This window comes from Perna viridis, chromosome 8 (genome assembly GCF_037379345.1).
Source record: "Perna viridis isolate PV_CMFRI_1.1 ecotype Kerala chromosome 8, ASM3737934v1, whole genome shotgun sequence".
NCBI lineage: Eukaryota > Metazoa > Mollusca > Bivalvia > Mytilida > Mytilidae > Perna > Perna viridis.
Genome location: NC_142452.1, coordinates 32,005,850 through 32,025,666, shown reverse-complemented (window position 1 = coordinate 32,025,666; position 19,817 = coordinate 32,005,850). Strand labels below are relative to the sequence as shown.

Genomic DNA, 19,817 nt, shown 5'->3' with positions numbered 1-19,817 from the left:
ACCATCTGCATCAAGCATCAAGACCTTTTTGATCTTTTTTTTTGGATAAATTTCTAGTGTGACCTATATTTCTGTGTAGGTCTTGAGGTCTTAACATAAAATCTCTTAAGATAACAAATCTCTATTTGTCTTCTATGTTTAAAATTTGACCTTTTTACTGTCATTAAAATACTTTTTCCTATGAGACCATAATACCATATAAAAGTTATTCTGGGGGATAGCTATTTAAATTTTATTGAAACTTTTTTTCTGATTTAAAAAAAAAATGCATAAATTTTACCCTGACTTTATTATTTCACTCATTCATAATATCCTGCATTTATAAATATCAGAAGCTGCCTTTATTTTCATTTCAGTTAAGATCCTAGATCCCACGTATGAAATTTAAATTGTGGCTCCCTAATGTATCAAATATAAAAATACTTGATATAAAAAAAAAAGATGGGTCACTAGAAACTTTGCATTATTAGTTATTTTCATAACTGTCTATGCAGGTTTAGATTGCAGGTAGATAAGATCCAGTACTGAATCCTCTTCCTGAGAGACTATATTATTACAATTTATCATTTCAACCATATTTCAGGCAAGGATCACACAGACTTGAATGTAGAATTAAATTGATTGAATTATGATGCATGTACTACCTTGGCCCAGTTTAATCTTAAAAAAAGTCTCAAATTGAGATTTTCCTCATGTCTTTTCTCAATGCTAATTTCAACCAGTCATTTCATTTGAAATAAAAGATTTTAGGAAAAACTCCAGGATTTGTGGAAAATCTCAATTTATTAGTTTTTTTATGAAACCCAGTCCAGATGTCAATGAATGCAGCTTATTTCCCTTTCTTTTATGGTAGAAATATAAAATATTCTCTGAAGGGAGATAACCATTGTGTTTGAATCAAGTTCAAATTATTTCTAGGCATCCTTTCATTGTATGAACTACATTTACTTTGTTAATGTAGTTACCATGACTTCTAAAATTGTTTTATTTAAACCCATTCAAGAAGGTTATACCAATAAATAGAATTACATGTTTCACAAAACTTCCTTATCATCATAAATAATCATTACGATTTAAAGCTTACCTGATCTTTAGTCAGACTAGTGATATAGGTATTTGTCATTGAAAGTATGTAATATAATCTGTATAGATAAAATATCTACCCTTAACTTGATTGTCAGTCGTCACTTAATATGATGTGTATTTTTTACAGGTAGAACTAAGACTACAGTGGATTGTTGTGGATTAACCGAACTTTCGACATAAACAATGGAAGTACAAGACTGCAATAGACTTAAACTGTGTACTTGTAAACTGAGGAGGGATTTACTGCTATCAGTGCATTCATGTTTTCCTAAACGGAGATTTTAATTGGATTTTAGTATTTTAAGATATTTAAATTTATGTGTGGATTTTAAGCACTCTCAAGTTCATAGTGGTATTTTTTTTTCTATAGCAATGGAATTGAAAGTGAGAGTGGATGGAATTTCGAGAATTGTGTGTGGGGTCACTGAAACTACAACATGCCAGGATGTAGTCATCGCCCTTGCTCAGGCAATGGGCAGGACTGGAACATTTACGCTTATTGAAAAATGGCGAGATAGTGAAAGGCCATTGAACAAATCTGAATATCCAGTTAAAGTTTTACAAAAATGGGGAGAATATGCAAATGAGGTTCAACTTCTCCTTCAAAAATCTGATCACCCAAAAAAGACAGTGCGTAATGATACTGTTAAAGATCCTGCCAAATTAAAAGAAAATTTTAAGCACAATTTTAGTCCACAAGTTCAGAAAGAGGGACCAGTTAGGCGTTCATTGACATTTAGTGGTGTACATAACATGTCACATCCTCCGGTGTTACAACGGGATCAGCAAAAACATTCTCACAATCTTCAAAACATTTCTGAGAAGGAAACCTTAGGAGATAGTGCTTTAACACAGAGCTTACCTACTTATCGTTTTGTGTCATCTTCAAAATCTCTCACTGTAGATCAAACCCAAGGCTTGCCAAAAAATCCACCTCATCCATTACCACACTCGTCCAATCACCATCCTTATGCACAAGTTAGGAAAATTACTAGGAATCAAAAGCCATCTGAGTTACCTATTTCCTCTCCACATTCATCAAATTTCCCAGTTTCTTCTGCCCATCCATCCAAATTTTCAACAACCACTGCTCATTCATCAAACTTTCCGTTGCCAGCTGCTCATTCACAGCCTCACTTACCTCAGGAGAACACTGCACCTTATCATCAATCCAGTCGACAGTTGACAACTATGAATAAAATTCATGACGGCCATATGCAATATCAGGCTCAACCTAACGTGCGGAATGATGCATCTAAGCATAAACAATATTATGGACACTTGTACGAGAAAAACCAGGTCATTCATGGAGCATCACCTCAAAATAAATACTCACCTGTACACTCTCGGACAGGAAGTAGTAATTCAAGTAGATCCCCAAATAAAATTTCGTCCCCTATTTCGCCAACTGACTCTCGAGAGCAAAGTCCAAGTCTTTCACTGTACAGTAGGAGTAGACAATCTGCATTCTCTCCTGTTATTCCACGTCAAAAATCTCCGAACAGTCCAAAAACTCATGTTAATGGTGATTTAGACTTTCGAGTATATAGTCCTGATCAGGAAGGTTCAGACTTAGAGGAATATGTTCTGGACAACAATTTTCCTGATTTAAATCATGGTAACAGACTGGATCCTGGTCTAGAAGAGTATCATATGCCCGGTGAACAGTTAGTGAGTTCTCCAGTCCAGGAGGTCGAGAATACAGAGTTTACCAAAATGCAAGAGTTGGTTACTAGGCAACAGGAGAGGATCAAACATCAGGAATCACAGCTAGATATAATCAACTCAGGTACTTACGGTAACAAAACCTTTTGACGGCATATATATAGCTTAGAAATAAATGTACTTTGTAACTGCATGTCCTGTACATATACATTTGGAGGAAACTCTTTCTTTTAGAATATACATAAATTACACTGGTTTACAAGTAGAAAAATCTTAATGGTATTTGTATTTACATGTACAATAAAAAAAAACATTCCCACTTTTAAAAAAAAATCAGTACAATAGTTAAGCAAAACTGAACAACTAAAGTAATACACATAAAGATGTAGGGTTTAGCATTCTGATCATGGCAGAGGCATAGCAGTAATTTTGATGGCAAGCTAATTTTGGAGCATTTTTGCTTTCTGTCTTAAAATGACAACACATATTCCACGAAATATTTACTCAGAGCTAAAGTAGTTAATGCACCACTAGGCATCTGCAAACATTAGAATCGGCAACATTTTTTATATATGTTTTTGCCTCAAAATTGCTAAATTTTACACCAGCCAAAAAAACTGCCATATGAATATGGAATATAAATTTTTGTACATGTACAAAACTTACTTTATATTTCATATAAATGCTTGCCATCAGCATGTAGCATTCTATCATGCTGATGGCAAACAGTTATTTGAAATATACAGTATGTTTATAAAAGGTATCTTAGACAACAGTGTTTTGGGATCATCTGTTTCAGTGACAGACATACATGTACATTTTATTGTATGAACCAAACAAAGCATAGATTGACAGAAAATAATTTTGTTGCCTGGGACGAAATGAAACAGGTTTTTTTTTTTTTTAATCAAAAATGTTCACAGCCTAATTGGCAAGGGTAATAATTTACATAAAAGCATTTTGGTCAGGGCAGCCAACAGAGTTTTCAGTTAGCTCTTTACTGATAAGAAATATTTTGTATAAATGTTGACTTCATAAATAATGCTCAAATTTTGAATAACAAATTCTTGCAATATCATTTAGAAGTTATTTCTCTTGGCTTAACTAGGATGTGATATTAAAGTACTTTTTTAAAATGTGTTCATTCTTCTGTGTATTCTTTTACTTACATTACTTACATGTATTACAGAAATTTCAGCTCTAGAGAAGAAAGATGCTGATCAAGCAACTGAACTCACTAAGTTGGCTGAAGAAAAAGTTCTTCTGGAACAGAAACACAAACAGTTTGAATCAGAACTCTCAAAACTGGAGTCTACTAAATGGGTGGACCTTGTTCAGTCTGAGAGACAGTCAGAGGCTAAAATAAGGAGTGAAATAATGGAATTTAAAAATCGGACTACAAAAGTTGGTTCAGAACTTCAAAATTTACAAAGTAAATTGACTTCACTAGAGAAAAATATAGAAAATGAAAAAAATGAACTAAAAGAAGAAAAAGAAAAACGAGATTTAGAGGAAAAACAATTAGAAGAGGAGGTCGAACAGGTGAAAGTAGAGGTTAAAAATATTACAGAAACTAACGATAGTAACAAACTGTTGATAGTTCAGCTGGAAAGTGAACTGAAGGAAGTTGGAGAAGAACTTAATCAAAAGAAAGAACAGGTAGAAAACCTTGAAAAAGAATTGAAGGAGGTCAATATGAAGGAGTTCAAACAAGTGACCCCAATGGGTGGAGACAAAGTTACACCTACAGATAGTGGCGAAGGTATTTATCTACATGTACTTAAGTTATGTATTCATCAGTGCTTGAAAACTAATTAGCATGAAGCCCTGGTTTGTTCGTTTTGTTTTGTACACAGGCAAAATTATTTCACATGATTTTCACACGAATTTCACTTGATTTTCACCGGAATTGAGGAAATAAACTAAGTGACAGAGTTCACGTGAAATTCGGGTGAATGGAGCCTTCACGTGAAATTCACACGAAATGTTCACATGAAATTCGTGTTTAGTGAATTTCACATGAAAATCATGTTAATTTCATGTGAATTTCACATGAATTTCACGTGAAAAATATTTGCCTGTGTATGTATATTGGATTCAATCAATCATGCTGATTGTTCAATAACATAGATATACAACCTTGTCCTTATGTATGTGTAGATTTTGTGAAATCCTTCTGAATAGAACTTAGAAAAATGCAGAATTAAGTCTAAATTTTATATTGTTTTCTGGTCTTTTAACATATTTGGTATATTTATATTAAAATGTTAGCAATTTTAAACTGTCTTATGGTTTAACGAATTTGTCAGTGTAAATTAATAGTACCACTTTAGAAAAAATTCCATGAACTTAGACAATTTTGTTTTTTGATATTTTATTTCTGTGCATAGAATGAAGGATTCTCTGAAAACATTCCACCATACAATAAATTAAGCATTTCATACTGTATAAAAAAAAATTGAACATAAAGTTGATGCAAAGATTCTTAACATCAAAATCTATATAACTTCATACAAAGGGAGACAACTCTAGACATTTTACTTTGTTTTACATGTTAAGTCTGAAAATGTCATTGTCACATTCATTGCATGTTCTGCTTGACTGTTTTTGTTCAGGATTTTCCAGAAACTTTATTAAGGTAAAGGTGTAGACAATATTTGTGGTGTGATATTTTAGGATAGGCAGTATTTTTTTGTGCTGACACATTTTGAAGTAGAATTAGTCTATAAATGTATAGTGTTGGTTTCTGTCATGTATATAAGTCTTGATATTTAACAAATTGTACAATTACACGTACCAATCCGACTAGGGTTGAATTACCAGTATTTCGTTATCATCTCTTTTTCTTACGATTTAATACAGGCTATACCAGCGGTAGATGTCACAAAATGTCGTAAGTGTGAAATTGATCGTAAATGATGTCATCACAATGCTATTTATGGTTGTGATGTCATTTCTTACAATTAACTTTACATTTACGTCTTTCTGTAAAATTTACACCAGTTCTTTCCAACTTCTTTTTAGTGGTATATATTCTAAAGTATATTTATGAAAACAAAGTGCATGATATTTTATATATTTTTTCATAGTCTTAATTTTCTTCTTCTCTAATGCATGATTTCATATACAATTTACATGTACTTGAATAAATATATATATTTTTTTTTCAAATGGTATACATAAATCAGAAGTTATGTGTCATAAATATCTTGTGTATCACTTGTTTGAAGAAGTTTATTCAATGTAAGTGATAAAATGCATTAAAGATCAGCTCTTAGATAATTCAAAAGACAAAATTAACATTGAATACAAGTTCTTTTCTTTATGTTTGAAGATTCTAGATGGCAAACTAGTTTCTTAAATCACAATTTGAATGCAGATTTTTTTTTTATAAGTAAATTAATTGAACAACAATGTGGTTTGTTTTTAAATTCAATTTTATTGATAAACAAAGTTAGACCATATGGTTGTCAAGGCATTCTATGGGATCTGTAATCACATACAGTGACCTTAGAATTCTTTAAAAAAAAATATTGTAAAGGACAAAAGTTGAGGTTGCAGCTTGCGTACTATCTTATGAGTGAAGCACGTTGATTTGTAAGGTTGCACCAACATTTTTAAGGAAAACTAATATAATCCACTTCAGATGTTTTTGCAATAAAGCATTATATGATACTATGAACATGTAGGTTACATGTATTTACTGTTAATTTCTTACAAAGGACTGAGCCAAAATAGTTCCATTATACTTTTGGAATTTTTTTTTATGTTTCATTAGTCAGATGATATAATGGTTGATCAAATAAAGGGAGGCAACTCAGCCTTTGAAATAATAATTGATACTCCTAAATAATTAAGATTTCTATTTTCTTTCCAGTGGTACTAAAGGTGTTAGAAGGAAGAAAATCTCCTAGTCTTGGCATTGGAAGGAAGATCATATCAAGTCCTCTCAGTAAAATACTGTCGGTGTCCAAAAATCCAAATGGTGTCTGGGTATAGCACATGTACTGTTTATAATTAAATGATTGTGTTGTTTTTTTTTGTATTTTTTACAGTGAATCAGTTAAGTATAACAAGAATAGAGCTTAAGTAATGCATTCCTTGCAATATTTGTGAAGTTTCATTTTTTCATTTTTATGTATGTTCATGTACATTTTCTTCTGCTCTATTAAACTGACACAGAATTACAGCGAGAGAATTAATAAACTTCAGGGAATAATCTTGACTGATGAACTTCCTAAGATAGTTTATTGGACAGTTTACAAGGAGATGAAACTTTATGTCAGTTAAAATACCTTTTAAATGATAGAAAGTCTAAATTCATAATTCGATTGTTAATGATGCAGTTAACTAAGAAGGTAATGCTCATTCAGTCAAGTTCAATCAAGAGTAGACCAACTCTTTTCCCTGAAGTTAACTACTGTACTCACTGTAATAGATTTTCTATAAACAAGCAAGAAATGTTTTATGTTAAACAAGAAATTTACAAAGGAAATAACAGTGATATTGTTTGCCTTAATTTACCTCAGAAATACAGCTGTTTCCCTTGTTGAAAGTCTCCTAATACGTCAAAAATGACTCATGAATTATCTCAAATAAGTTTGTTTTTTTTTCCAATTTGTAGTTGAAGTGTAATGAAGTGGTGTTTCTGTTCAAAATTACAATGATTTTTGTTATGATCTATATGTTCTTGAAATCTTCTATGAAATTGATAATTCCAAATTTCCCAATTAAAAAAACTGACGGATATTTCCCTAATAAAAGAAAGGATGAGGTACATATAGTTTCTAAAAAGGTGAACAATATCACTGAAATAGTTACGTGGCAATTTAAGGTATTTTTACTATCAGATTTATATATATAACAATTTTTCTTATATAGATCAAGCCATAATGAAATAAGTCTAGATTATCGTTTATATAACCTGCCATTTTGAAAATATTGGGTGTGTTTTATTATGAAATTTTTCGCCCAATTGACAGAGTACTCTGAAAGTAGTATTACTGGGTAGTAATTTTTGCGGTTTAGGGGAAAATAATCAGTAAGTAGATTACTGATTTCGTGGATTGAGGGGTGATATTGGAACTTTTATGGGAAATAAATTGTATCAAATTTTATTTTGATTGTAATTAACAACACTTATATATCAGCCATGCAGCCAGGCTGTTGTTGATAATTTGTACTGATGTGCACTGGAGCATATCCAGAGATTTTGAAAAGTTTTCGGGTTTCTAGCTATTGTTTGTTCGATTTTGACCAAATATTGCATGAAAATCACAAAATTCAAGTCTCAATCTACAGACCCCTATCTTTTTTGTAACTGCCCCTGATGCAGTAACCTATATTTTTAGTAAACATAGATTGTATTAGTCTGTTGGATGCAGATTTTATTAGGGAAACTTATTCATGACATCAGGAAATCAGATTTTTTAAAAGTATTTTGTTAGTTTATGATATTGATGAAAGGGTGATAATCTAGACATTTTCGTTATGGTTTATTAAGGAAGATTATACGGTTTTTAGAATAACTACAATCTGAACTGACTCAGCCTCTTTCTCATTACACAGATGAAAAACCTCATATGCATTAGGTGGAAAAATTTGTCAGATACTATTCTAAAATTATAGTTTAAACTGGTTGAATTTTTTTACCATTACTTTTTTTATTAGCTCTTCTAGTTGCACCATAATTCTTTGAAGAGTTACTGTTCTTTCCAATCCAAATGTTTACTTGAGGTTATTTTTAGTGTAGTGGAAATGGCTGAGCAGTTCTGAATGGGAATAATAATAGAACATTTATACATTCCTGATTATATTCATGTATAACAAGCTTTATTTTATTGATTTATTTTTTCAAAACCAAAACCAACAATCTGTTACATTTTTTTGTATTAATTTTTATACCCTGCCACATGAAGTGTCCAGATATGTGATACCCTCCTTAAAGTAGGGTGTCCATCCCTCTCTCTGTCCATCTGTCTGTGCCCTGACTGTGTCCAGATAATAACTTTCAAAGATAATAAATGATCCATTGCAAACTTTGTGTAGGTGTTTAGTATTATGAATTTAAATTGTTTAATCCCACACTTTTTTTTTTGGATGAATTTGAGTTATCTTTCTTAGAATATTGGAGTTATCTTTCTTAGAATATTGGAGTTAACTTTCTTTGAATATTAAAGAATTTGAGTTCATGTAATTGAATACAACACAATGTGGCAGGGTAGCTAGATACCCTATTTTTTCATAGTTTTTTACTTAATAATTGAAGTTTTTAGATACTTTTCACAAAGTCTATTATCTTGTCTTTGCTCTAGTCTTTTGTACAGTGAAACCTGTTGAAACTGAACCCTTTTTGGAATGTGGAATTTGTTTCAGTTAACGAAAGTGTTTTGTTTACCCAGATTTAAAACATTGTTGAACAATATTGAAAATGATACAAAGGTATTTCTGAGGATGCTTTGGTGGTTTGAGTTAGTGAGAGGTTTATTAACGTCATTGACTACCCTGTCGGATATCGCATGGAGAGTAAAGGTTTACATGGGTTGTGGTTTATCCAGGGTTTGGTTTAGACAGGTTTAACTGTAGTATTGTTTTCTTATGTATGTAAATATTTTCAAAATTTTATTTTGGTTTTTTTTCTGATTTAAGATTATTCAATGTAAATTTTCAAAGCACTTGGTGATTATGAAAAAAAGTAAAGAATTTCAACTCACTGTGTATTATAGGGATTTTACACTATGTTGTTTTTAAAAATTATGCCTAAAGTAAATGAAGAATTATTCTTGACTAGATCAATTTCAAATTTGGCAAAATTTGAAAAAAATAAAAAATCTTTTTCTGTTACTCTAAAAACTACAACTGATTGCATTATTCACTAAAACACACCTTTAATTTATTTATTTACTTTTAGTTTCTTCTTGTTTTAGTAGTATTCATTTAATTTTTTACCAGATATAAAACTTATTTTTAGAAGCGAGATTTGACACCAGTCTTAGGAGAAAATTATTTATATGTGGCAATGCTTTGCCTGAAAATCATCTGTGGGCTATTGTGCAATGATATTCAGATTATCAATAAATTGTTAGCAACTTTATACTAGTTTTGTTGCTCCAGTGTTTGCCTTTATGTGGTGTTAAGTGTAAGTTTTTGTAAGAACCAGGCAAAATGGGAAAAATCAGAAACATGCATGTAAAAAACCCACCAATCTGGCAATATAATTTCACTTAAGGATGCTTTCTCTATTTGATAAGACCATTATTTTAAATTAAACATTCAAAATAGTGTTGTTTTTTTTCATATCATGTTTCACCCACTGACTGATTCTTACAGGGACTGTCACTTAAACCAAAAAATATATAAAAACAAGACTCTGAGAGTGGTGTGGATACAATATAGCTGTTTACACCCCCTACTTGATGCCAATTCAAAGTGATATTGAGATGTCTATAACTATGCTAAAAAATAACGGTACTCAGCAACATTTATATCTGAATTTAGAACGAATAATGGTCTGACAGAAGGGATACTGAATAGGGAAAAAATGTTTCAGTTTTTTTGCAATGAAAACCTCATAGCCTAAGGCATGTAATTTTTATAATTATACATATAAATAAAACTTTATTAAAAAGAAAAAAAACATCAGCATGCTCTAACATACCGATAGTTATGTCAATGCTTGTAACATCTCAAGAACATCAAGATACGACCACGTACTGAAGTTGTCTTAATACTTACAAACACGTAATTTGTTTGAATTTTATTTCAACAAAACTCCAGGAGGACAGTTGTACAAAGCTTTATCATATATTTTGTACTAAATACAACTGTTTAGAATATCTGATAAACTACTAGCTAGCTACTAACTAGTTTTTAACGTCCTTGACTACCCTGTCGGCTCTCGCGCGGATGGCATTTGCTGTTTCATTAGTATCGGGCATTGTAACCTTTACCACACCCTCTTTGTAACATCCCTACTCGTATTTCTCTTACGTTATTGTACTCGGCGTTTCTCCGGATTTTCCGGAATAGCAAACCGTAATGATGTGGAAAAAAAGATTTAAAAAATCAGTAAAAAGTAGAAAAAACAACAGTTTAATTAAATAAAATTATCAAATTGAAATTTACATGTTCAGTGCACTCGAGCATCAAAACTAGGCCAAAGGAATGGTTACATCCTCAACAATAAAATATCACCAATTCTTTTCTGCTCAAATATATGATAAAACGTAAGTTGTGCACGTATAAAGCTGTATCACCCTCGACCAATATCAGCTCTCGAGCTGGAAGCCCTCTGGTTAATATTGGTATCTCGGGATGATACGGTGTGTAATACGGATGTTGCCATGTATTATTCTCTCTATATACCACTTTAGCTTGTTTTTACCAGGACTAAACCAGACTTGCTTTCGCTGTTGATGAAATGTGTGACAAAGTTATTTTCGGGTTTGATTTGATTGTTCACTGACACGGGATTGAAATTTTATTTAAGATTCAAAGTCAGACCTTACGTCCAAAGAAAAATGTTCTTCAATTATGCCCACCCTATTTCTCAATTTTTTTCGTTTCGCTTTGGAGAGAAATACATGTAAATTACATGTGCACAAGAATTATGTTTTACCAAAGTACAAGGCAACGTAATAATCTGGAAGGTCCAATTTACAGTGATACATCAACAAAATGAAATTTGGCGGAACTTTGAATTGCTGAAAAATAATAAATGCACCTCAGTAATAATTCACATGTACACTTTAATTTTATAGTGGTGAAGGTCCAGATTGGTGTTGAAATGTTTGCGCCATTTCATTTTCCAACATTAACCACGCTGTCTTGGTTATTTTATGATATTTTATTCAGGGAAATGTACCTATTGGTACTTTTATGATATTTTATTCAGGGAAATGTACCTAACATTTTTTAATCTATGAGTAAAATATAACACCTCTCCCCAACAAGTGAACTTTGAAATCATTTATCAAACGTGTATTGGCAGAGACAATTTTCTTCTCCGGAGAAAGGATTTATATATAGCATATAGCATATATTGGCCGGAGTTAAATCTTTTTTATTCAAAAATTTACATTGATTAGAATTTCTTTGTTGCTCAACTTTGGATTTTTTTTCTTCAGATAACCCAGGTTCCCCCAATATACAAATGGTTGGTGCTTTAACATGTTTTAATTGGAACTAACAACGACCCCTGTTGGAGCGATATTCCAAAAAGACAAAACAAACATAGTGGCGGATCCAGGAGGTCTGGGAGTTCACACACATATAATTTTGTTAACAAAAATGTGTTAAATTCATGCAATGGTTTGGGCAAAAATGAGAAAAAAAATAACATGGAATCCCCCTATTTCAAAACTTCTTTAATCGTCCGTAACAATCATAATATCGCTGCACAAAATGCGACTCCGCATGTTATAGCTAAATGGACATTGTCTGTAAATATTTGTTTTCAGGGGCTGTATTATTATTAAACTTAAAACATACATGTAGATCTTGCTAACATGCAAATGTTCAATCACCAAAGTAAAATAAAAAGGGGCCCAAAATGCTACTGTTATGTTTATGATAAGCTGGGCTGTTCAGGATATATTATATATTTTTTCGAGGTCATTAAAAGCTACTTTATGCAAAGCCTAATGGATTTATTTTAATTAGAAATTAATTCTGAAATCCCATTGAGCACTTTTATATATCGTATCTCCTGGTTACATGATTCTCACATTGTACGAAAGCAAGTATTCTTACAAATCTGTATATGAAAATCAACTACAGAGTTACTGTCTTCAGTTATTACAATGGTTCTCCCTTTTTGTAAAATTCTGAAACGACGTTAGAAGGACGATCGGTTGATCCTGCGTTCTATCTTCGTCTTGTTATTTGTAATACAACTATCACTTTTGAAATTTCTTTCCAGTTGGACCAAGTTTTTATCAGGAGACTGAAAAGTTTTGTCAGAAACAGAAGCAACCTCAATCTCTGTAATCTTAGTAGTGAGAATTTCCATATAAACTGGAATCAGAGATGTGTAGCGCTGAATGTTCACTTCTTCTCTTTTAGTTTGCAAATATGATGGTTTCTCGGTCAAAAAACATTCACTGCCTACTTTTTCTGACAATTCTGAACAGTTCTCAGAAGTTTCACACCTTGAAGAAATAGACGGACTTGCGTCAATTGTATGTCTTTTCCCTGGCGTCGGTGTGCTACAGGGTTGCAAGTATCCATCATTAGGACATGTGCTGGACCAGCTGGAACTGCTCCTATATGATCTTCTAGTTGTATTTGAAATAAGAATGGCGGTAGGCGGCTGTCTTTCTACTTGATGACTATTTATTGATCGTGGAAGTTCTATCTGGTGTACAATTGTATTTTCATCAATATAATTGTACTGAGATTCTCTGATTGTTTCTTGTCTTCGGTTCCACTTGTTTGCGATTAATCCACAGAAGCGTGGATATATAATCTTGTAAATGCAAAAGCTGATTCCAAAAATAACGAGAACTGCCAAGCTCAATGTCGAAATAGAATACGGATTGATTTCTCTTTTAATTATCCCTGAAAGTAAAACAATGTGATGATTTTAGTTGTTTTCGTAACTACTATTAAAACTGTGTTTATGCAGATGCCTTTTCAAATTTAACAACAAAAACTGTGAGTAATGCTCACTAACAAATGACTAAGTAAATGTTTTGCTATGTGAAGCCCCAAATTGATTCGGGTCATGGTGTTCAATGGGAACATGTCATAAAGATTCTGTCAACGTTTCATTCAATTCCATTCAGTGGTGAAGGAGGAGTAACGGATAAGAAATGCATCGTCCCCTCTGTGTAACGGAAGGACGGACGGACGGAAGGATGGACAGCCCTATAACTATATATCCCCACTTTGTAAGTGGGATATAAAAATAAAAGGAAAGTCCTGCGCAAAAACTAAGTAAATGCTCCCTCCATGCTGCAAGCTATATTTTGTAAAAAAGAAATAGATGTTTGATTAGATTGAGCGGATAAGTTGCAGTTGTTCGAGCGATTTTGTTATCCAGCAACTTACAATGTACATGTGAATGTTCTTCAATAAATCATGCAAATTTCTAAGGCTAGTTGATCTGCTTTGTTTCCCAATGAGGCTAGTATCAATTTATAGATCCTTAATACTACCTGTATGAAAGTTTGATAAGGAAACAACATAGATATGATTATAGTTTCAGGGTGTATGAACATACACGCTTTGCTACAACCAACTGCATGAATTTTACAAATGATTGTAACAATAAAACTAAAAACGAATAACTGTAGCTTTGGATACCGGAAAATATATGACCGATATGAATTTTCAAGAGAAAAAAAAAACATTTATCGATGTTTTTGTTTTTTGCACGGTTTGTGTGCTTGTACCTGGCATGGATCCATGGACAGGCGTAATAGGCTTACCTTGCTTCTCCTACATGTAGCTCTAAAATTGGAAAATATTTTTGTGGACAAAATCTTTATTTTTTTCACAAATTTTACCCTCCAAATTTTTTTTTGCGTCGCTTCGTTTGGTATTTAATTCTATTCACGCCACCTTAACCTGAAATCCTGGATCTACCGTTGTGTACACCCTGATTTTATTTCTCAAACAATATTACCTTTATTGTCTGATTTCACTGAATTCGTCGATAAGAGAGCGACCGTCAATGATTTTCCTGAGAAAATAATCAGTGCAACAACTCTTTACTGATAAATACAAAATGTTGGTTTACCTGAAGTTTAATAATATGATATAAAAATGTAAATAAAAAAATCATGTTCACATGTCTATTGAAGACGGTCATTAAATGGCCTCTTATGTCATTTTATTTATTTTTTTTTCATACCTGGCTCCGCAATAGCGTGAAATTAATCCTTTTTCGATGACTAAGGTGGAAAATAATTGTATTTATTATGTAGATAGCAGTGTATTATCGAATGTTCCCATTGTGTAATAAAATTCGAGAATTCACACTGAAAAATTCGGTAATTTCACACCGGACTTTTTCCCGCCAAAACGTCGCAACTTTTATATCAAACCGCTAAATTAAATTATATCACAAAATTTAAAATGTCGATAAAATATAAAGAAAATCTATATAATAAATAGGATAATCAATTGGTTATGGTGAATAACCAAAATATGATCACTCGTGCCAAGAACGCACAGTCGTTAAATCTAGGTGTTCTTCTGCACGCGTGATCATATTTTGGTTATTCACTTTTCCAAATCATTATCCTATTATTATTAAACAAAGGGACTCCAGCGGCGAATCTAGGGGTTCAAGGGTTGAACCCCCTCTTTTTGTTGGAAAATATTATAATTGTGCACTCTTTTGGCAAAAAATAAGCAAGTGTCAGGGGCGGATCAAGACACTTAAAAAGAAAAGGTCCCAGCCGGGGTTCCTCAGAAAAAGGAAGATGCTAGGGAATTGTTTCCCATTTTTTGTCAATTCTACACATGAATATGACAAATTTACCACCAAAACAGAGCGGCTCCAACCCCTGCAACCCCCCGCCCCGGGTCCGTCGCTGAGTGAGCCTTGACAACTCTAAACCCTTTTAATTGTTTTGATCGGAACTTCCTTCTTTCAATTATTCTGAATTCAACCCTAGACTCATTTTATTGTAAACAACATTATAGATAAATCAAAACGCCTACCAGTGAAAGGTCTGGTTACAGAAGTTTGAGTTGTGCTCTGATGAAAGAATGTAGATCTAGACTGTTCAGCTATAATAAGAAAAACAAATTCAAACCACGATTTTCTTTTTATTATATAGCATTTTTTTTTTATAATTTTGATATTATAACAAAATATGCATGTCCTTTTTAATTTACGTAAAGTGGCTAGTTTGGTACATGTATGCCTTGCGTGCATACATCTTATTATTACAGTTCTTACATGTGTAAATGCCATACATGTACATGTATGAATAATGAAAGGACAAACTACACGAACAGAGATAAAATATTTTCAAATGAAATATATATTTACAAATTGTACTTTATGCAATATTACTGAGTTGGAACTACATGTGAAATAACTTTTTGATACAACATTGAAATTAGCAGACTTGTACTGGTAGACTATTTGGGGTGTGTGGTACAAATATACACTACATAGCTGAATATCTTTAGTTGTTCCATCTGTAGCTATATCTTGAAACTGATGATTTACACAACCATCTGTGAAACTGCAACTATATTGTTAGCTATATATATATTTGGGTTATATGTAACATTTTAGTGTAATGTTTTGTTTTGTTTTTTTTTTCACGTGAAAAGCTAGACTAAGCTAGACACAATAAGACATAACATAACAATCGTTATACATGTACGCTCTTCTTTTTTACAATCTCGAACAGCTCTTTAAGAAATATGCTGTTTAATTGTGTAATAATTTGCACAGTACAGTAGCCAGATTTTAAAGGGAGAGGTTGTGCATCACGCTAAAGTACTTTAAACCTGCCGAATGTTTGCACCTGTCCCAAGTTAGGAATTTCTGGCCTTTGTATGTCTTGCATGCTTCACTCTCACCTTTAGTTTATTTTATATGTTATTTGAGTAGGGGCAACTCTTTCGCTATACCTGTGTATAATAATGTTTTGAGACCAGCTGCAGCCTGCCCTGTGGTATGAGTATTTCCTAGTCGTTCACTGAAGACCAATGGGTGACATTTTCATCCCGGTGGGGTTGTTAAACTTTTATCTTTGACAAATGCACAGTACCTTTCAGTTATGTGGTAGTATTAGGCCATGAAAGCGATATTCTGCTTTAAGTACATTTTCTGCCCCGTTTTACACTTTTTGAAAAATGTATGCTTGTAAGATTGTCTCTGATTCTCATAATAAGTTCATGGTTTGGAATTTCGACTCAGAATGTACAGATATTATGTGTCCTACAAATGTTGCTAGGTATTGCAGAATAAAGAATTCACACACATTAGGTCTATGAAAAAAATATGCATCAGATAGCTTTATACACAAATATACACTGCAATCGATCATAGGATGACATATATATTGAAATAATTATATGGCTAGTTTATATGGGATCATACGGATTTTCAAAAAAAAATATTTTGGTAATTCTTACGTCTGATATTCTCCACAAGAACTGCATCTTCCATTACATTTTCTCCCAAATCTTCCTTTCATACAAGGCATACATGGTTCACCGTCCTCAGATGTGTATCCATCTTTGCATTCTGAAGAAATCGTGTCTTTAGATATTAATTAAGCTTACAACAAGTATCAAGTAGCAGTCTTTGTAAGAATCATGCAAATTCTGTAAAATGTGATACACCCCAAAAACAGTCTACACATTTTTATTATTAAGTTGCTTTATAGGTGTATACATGCATGATTAAATGTATAGTTATTCATTCCAATCCGTCTAGCTGCTCTTAGCAGTTAATTCACAATGAAAATCCAATTGTTTCCAATGTATTTTAGTGTCATTTACAGAGTTATCTCCCTTAATTTTAAATCCTATAGTGCGTTCCATATAATTTTCATCTCTTGTGAACAAAGGTTCTATGAAAAGCCACGTGTCATGATCTGTTCACATAAGCATTTTAAACAAAATATCAAAAATAAAAATATATAGGCTTTCCAAACATGTATCATTTTTTTTCATGATTCTTAGCTGGAGAGCTACTTAATAGTTTAATTGCTTCACAAACACGACACCGTTTTGTTGTTTTTCAGCCCCGTGTAAATGTGCATCTATAGACCCTTTTATGCTAAGTTTATGGGTATCTTCAGCGAGGTACATGTAGGCCTTGCTAGAACAAAAAGATAGCCCCACTTATGCTCATCATAGTCGACGATCCTGCAGTTAGCACGAATTTGTGTTGCTAACTTATGAGTACAATTCAGAAACTATCAATCAATGTATTTCCTCCAATATTTACCAATACTTCATTGGTATATGACTGATTTCATTCTGTGTCAAATGAAAGCTTGATAGCCTTTGATGTAATTGAATATGATACAAACATATCACTGACTTCATGAGATAAGTCCCTTACCCTAGGTCTACCTCCTTAAACATGTAACACTTTACAATATTTAAGAACTAATTACAAAAATCCATATGAAATTCAGACAACCAAATGAAGGACAATAATTCTTGCCCATTTCATGACTGTACGCTTCGTATATCATTATCTCATATGAGCAGCCTATAACAACGTTATAGTTAAGTGGTCTTACTGATTTTGAATTATATATAAATATACCTGTGACTTTTGCTAATAAAATACATAAATCACCCCCTGTCGGAGTTTATAAGCAACTAATTTAAGCAGAAAACGCGTGTGTTATACATGTATTATTATAAAATCAACATTTTTTTCAGATTGCTTACCCACACATTGATTTCCTTTGGATTCTGAATTATTACAACAAAATGGAACTCTCTTTCCACTGAAATAGACTAATGTTCTTGTGTATCACATTTGTGCAAATATATAATCTATATCATACATGTAGCGATGAAATATGTTGATCAAAAAAATTTAAATATTGAAAGTAGAAAAGTTATGACGTCATGGGCTCTGACATTTATTTTGAAGTCAGTAGAGATTCCACTCGAGTCTCCAAAAATGTAAAATTTGCTACTGTAATTCAAGTTGCCGCGACATATAGATCTGCTGCGTCCATTATCTGTCATCGTCATGAAATTAACTCACCTCCAATTTTATATAATCAACACTACCATTCAAAGTCGAGTGCGTGAAGTAGTGTCTCCCCGACGAAAAGTATGTTGGTACTGTATACTGTATAAAACTTCCTCTCCAATTGTGGAAACTTATTTGTTCATTTTGTGATGCTTATGTGTAACTTAAAATGTTGCTACCTTTACCATAGGCCTCTTATATAAAAATTATATCTTTGTAATGAACCATTTTTTAAGAACAGAACCAAGAGCAACCACCAAGTTTACAACGACGTTTTGAAGACAAAGAGATGGAAACACAGCGAGAGAAACAAACAACATATACAGAAACCAAAAGATATACATGTAGTACACTGAAAACAACAAGCCAACTGGTATTAACTAAAAGTTGGAGCAGCATACCTACGTACGTCATGTACGGATTTTTCAGTATTTCTTAAATTATTTAGCGCATCTTTATTTTCATAACCCATTATTGTGTAAAAAGTTTTCTAAAAGTTGTCCCTGACTTACCTCATATATTTCAGTATTCACCCAAATAAAACTTTACTTACTTTACATCTTTGTGACAAACATCTGAATTTACAAACACAAATGTAAAGAAAAACAATCTTGCCACGTGGAGATTCTTCATTTATAGCCTTAGTCAAAATGGCATCTCTGATATATATGATGTGACCAGAATTGTTTTAAACAATATGTCCGGGTACGTATGCGTTAATAGAAACTTACCGGAAACCTGTTGTTCCCTTGATGACGGTAATATATGATATACGCTCTATATATAGCAAACAATCAAATCAAAATCAAAGTTGTTTTTTCCTTGTTAATGCAAAAGTGAAATCCTACGGAGCCCTGATACAGACATGTACAACGAAAAACAAAATATTTTGTGCGTATTGTAGCTGATGCTAGATGAACTGCTTACTTCGAGGGAGGATGCTGTGATAACATGCAAAGAAATACCCCCAAAAATTTCTGGTCTGCCCCCTACAAGCACTAATTATCTTTGGTAACGCGGTAGTTCAGATGTGGTCTTTAATGTATCTATTATCTCAGCAGGGTCTAAAGTTGGATTCTGGGGCGGTTTGTCTCGGCATGAGAGCTAATTTTGATACAACACTAAATGTCTAGAAAGTCTACTTTTACATATCAGTTGGAAAATTTAACGCAAAAAAGTTAGATTTTTTTCTAGTAAGTTCTTCATTTCAAAGTCGGAACTGGCATTTGTATATATATATATATAAGCTTATATTTTTACTGGAATACAACTTAATGTCGTAAATAAGAATAATAATTAATACTTGATTCGAATATGGTCTAATTACATGGAGTGTATTCTTGCATGGATCCTGCCATCAATGGTTATAATAGCT

The 19,817-nt window shown here is 32.5% G+C and overlaps 2 protein-coding genes across 19 annotated transcripts in view; one reads left to right on the top strand and one right to left on the bottom strand.

Moving 5' to 3' along the window:
• Positions 1–9,844, top strand: part of LOC148610253 (uncharacterized) — a 44,146-nt gene extending 34,302 nt beyond the window's left edge. For 7 of the 14 annotated variants that reach the window (XM_088542544.1, XM_088542546.1, XM_088542541.1 and 4 more), the window contains 3 exons: positions 1,218–2,875; positions 3,941–4,513; positions 6,629–9,844. In XM_088542544.1, coding sequence (XP_088398670.1) covers positions 1,459–2,875; positions 3,941–4,513; positions 6,629–6,750 — 2,112 coding nt within the window. In that variant the 5' untranslated portion in view covers positions 1,218–1,458 and the 3' untranslated portion in view covers positions 6,751–9,844. Of the gene's footprint in view, positions 1–1,213; positions 2,876–3,940; positions 4,514–5,366; positions 5,390–6,628 lie in introns of all 14 variants that reach the window. The other 7 variants (XM_088542550.1, XM_088542551.1, XM_088542548.1 and 4 more) reach the window with 2 other exon arrangements.
• Positions 9,845–10,819: 975 nt separating this feature from the next.
• Positions 10,820–19,167, bottom strand: LOC148610252 (uncharacterized). Of its 5 annotated transcripts, none has more exons than XM_088542556.1 (7): positions 18,996–19,167; positions 18,130–18,188; positions 16,855–16,966; positions 15,880–15,959; positions 15,421–15,489; positions 14,378–14,434; positions 10,820–13,308 (listed from the first exon to the last, which is right to left on the bottom strand). In XM_088542556.1, the coding sequence occupies exons 1-7, from the start codon at positions 19,073–19,075 to the stop codon at positions 12,587–12,589; spliced, it is 1,179 nt and encodes a 392-aa protein (XP_088398682.1). In that variant the 5' UTR covers positions 19,076–19,167; the 3' UTR covers positions 10,820–12,586. The 5 variants fall into 5 exon arrangements, with proteins under 5 accessions (XP_088398682.1, XP_088398686.1, XP_088398683.1 ...); XM_088542560.1 differs by having other exon boundaries at positions 18,130–18,198; positions 18,996–19,125; XM_088542557.1 differs by lacking the exon at positions 14,378–14,434 and having other exon boundaries at positions 18,996–19,166.
• Between the last annotated feature and the right edge of the window lie 650 nt (positions 19,168–19,817).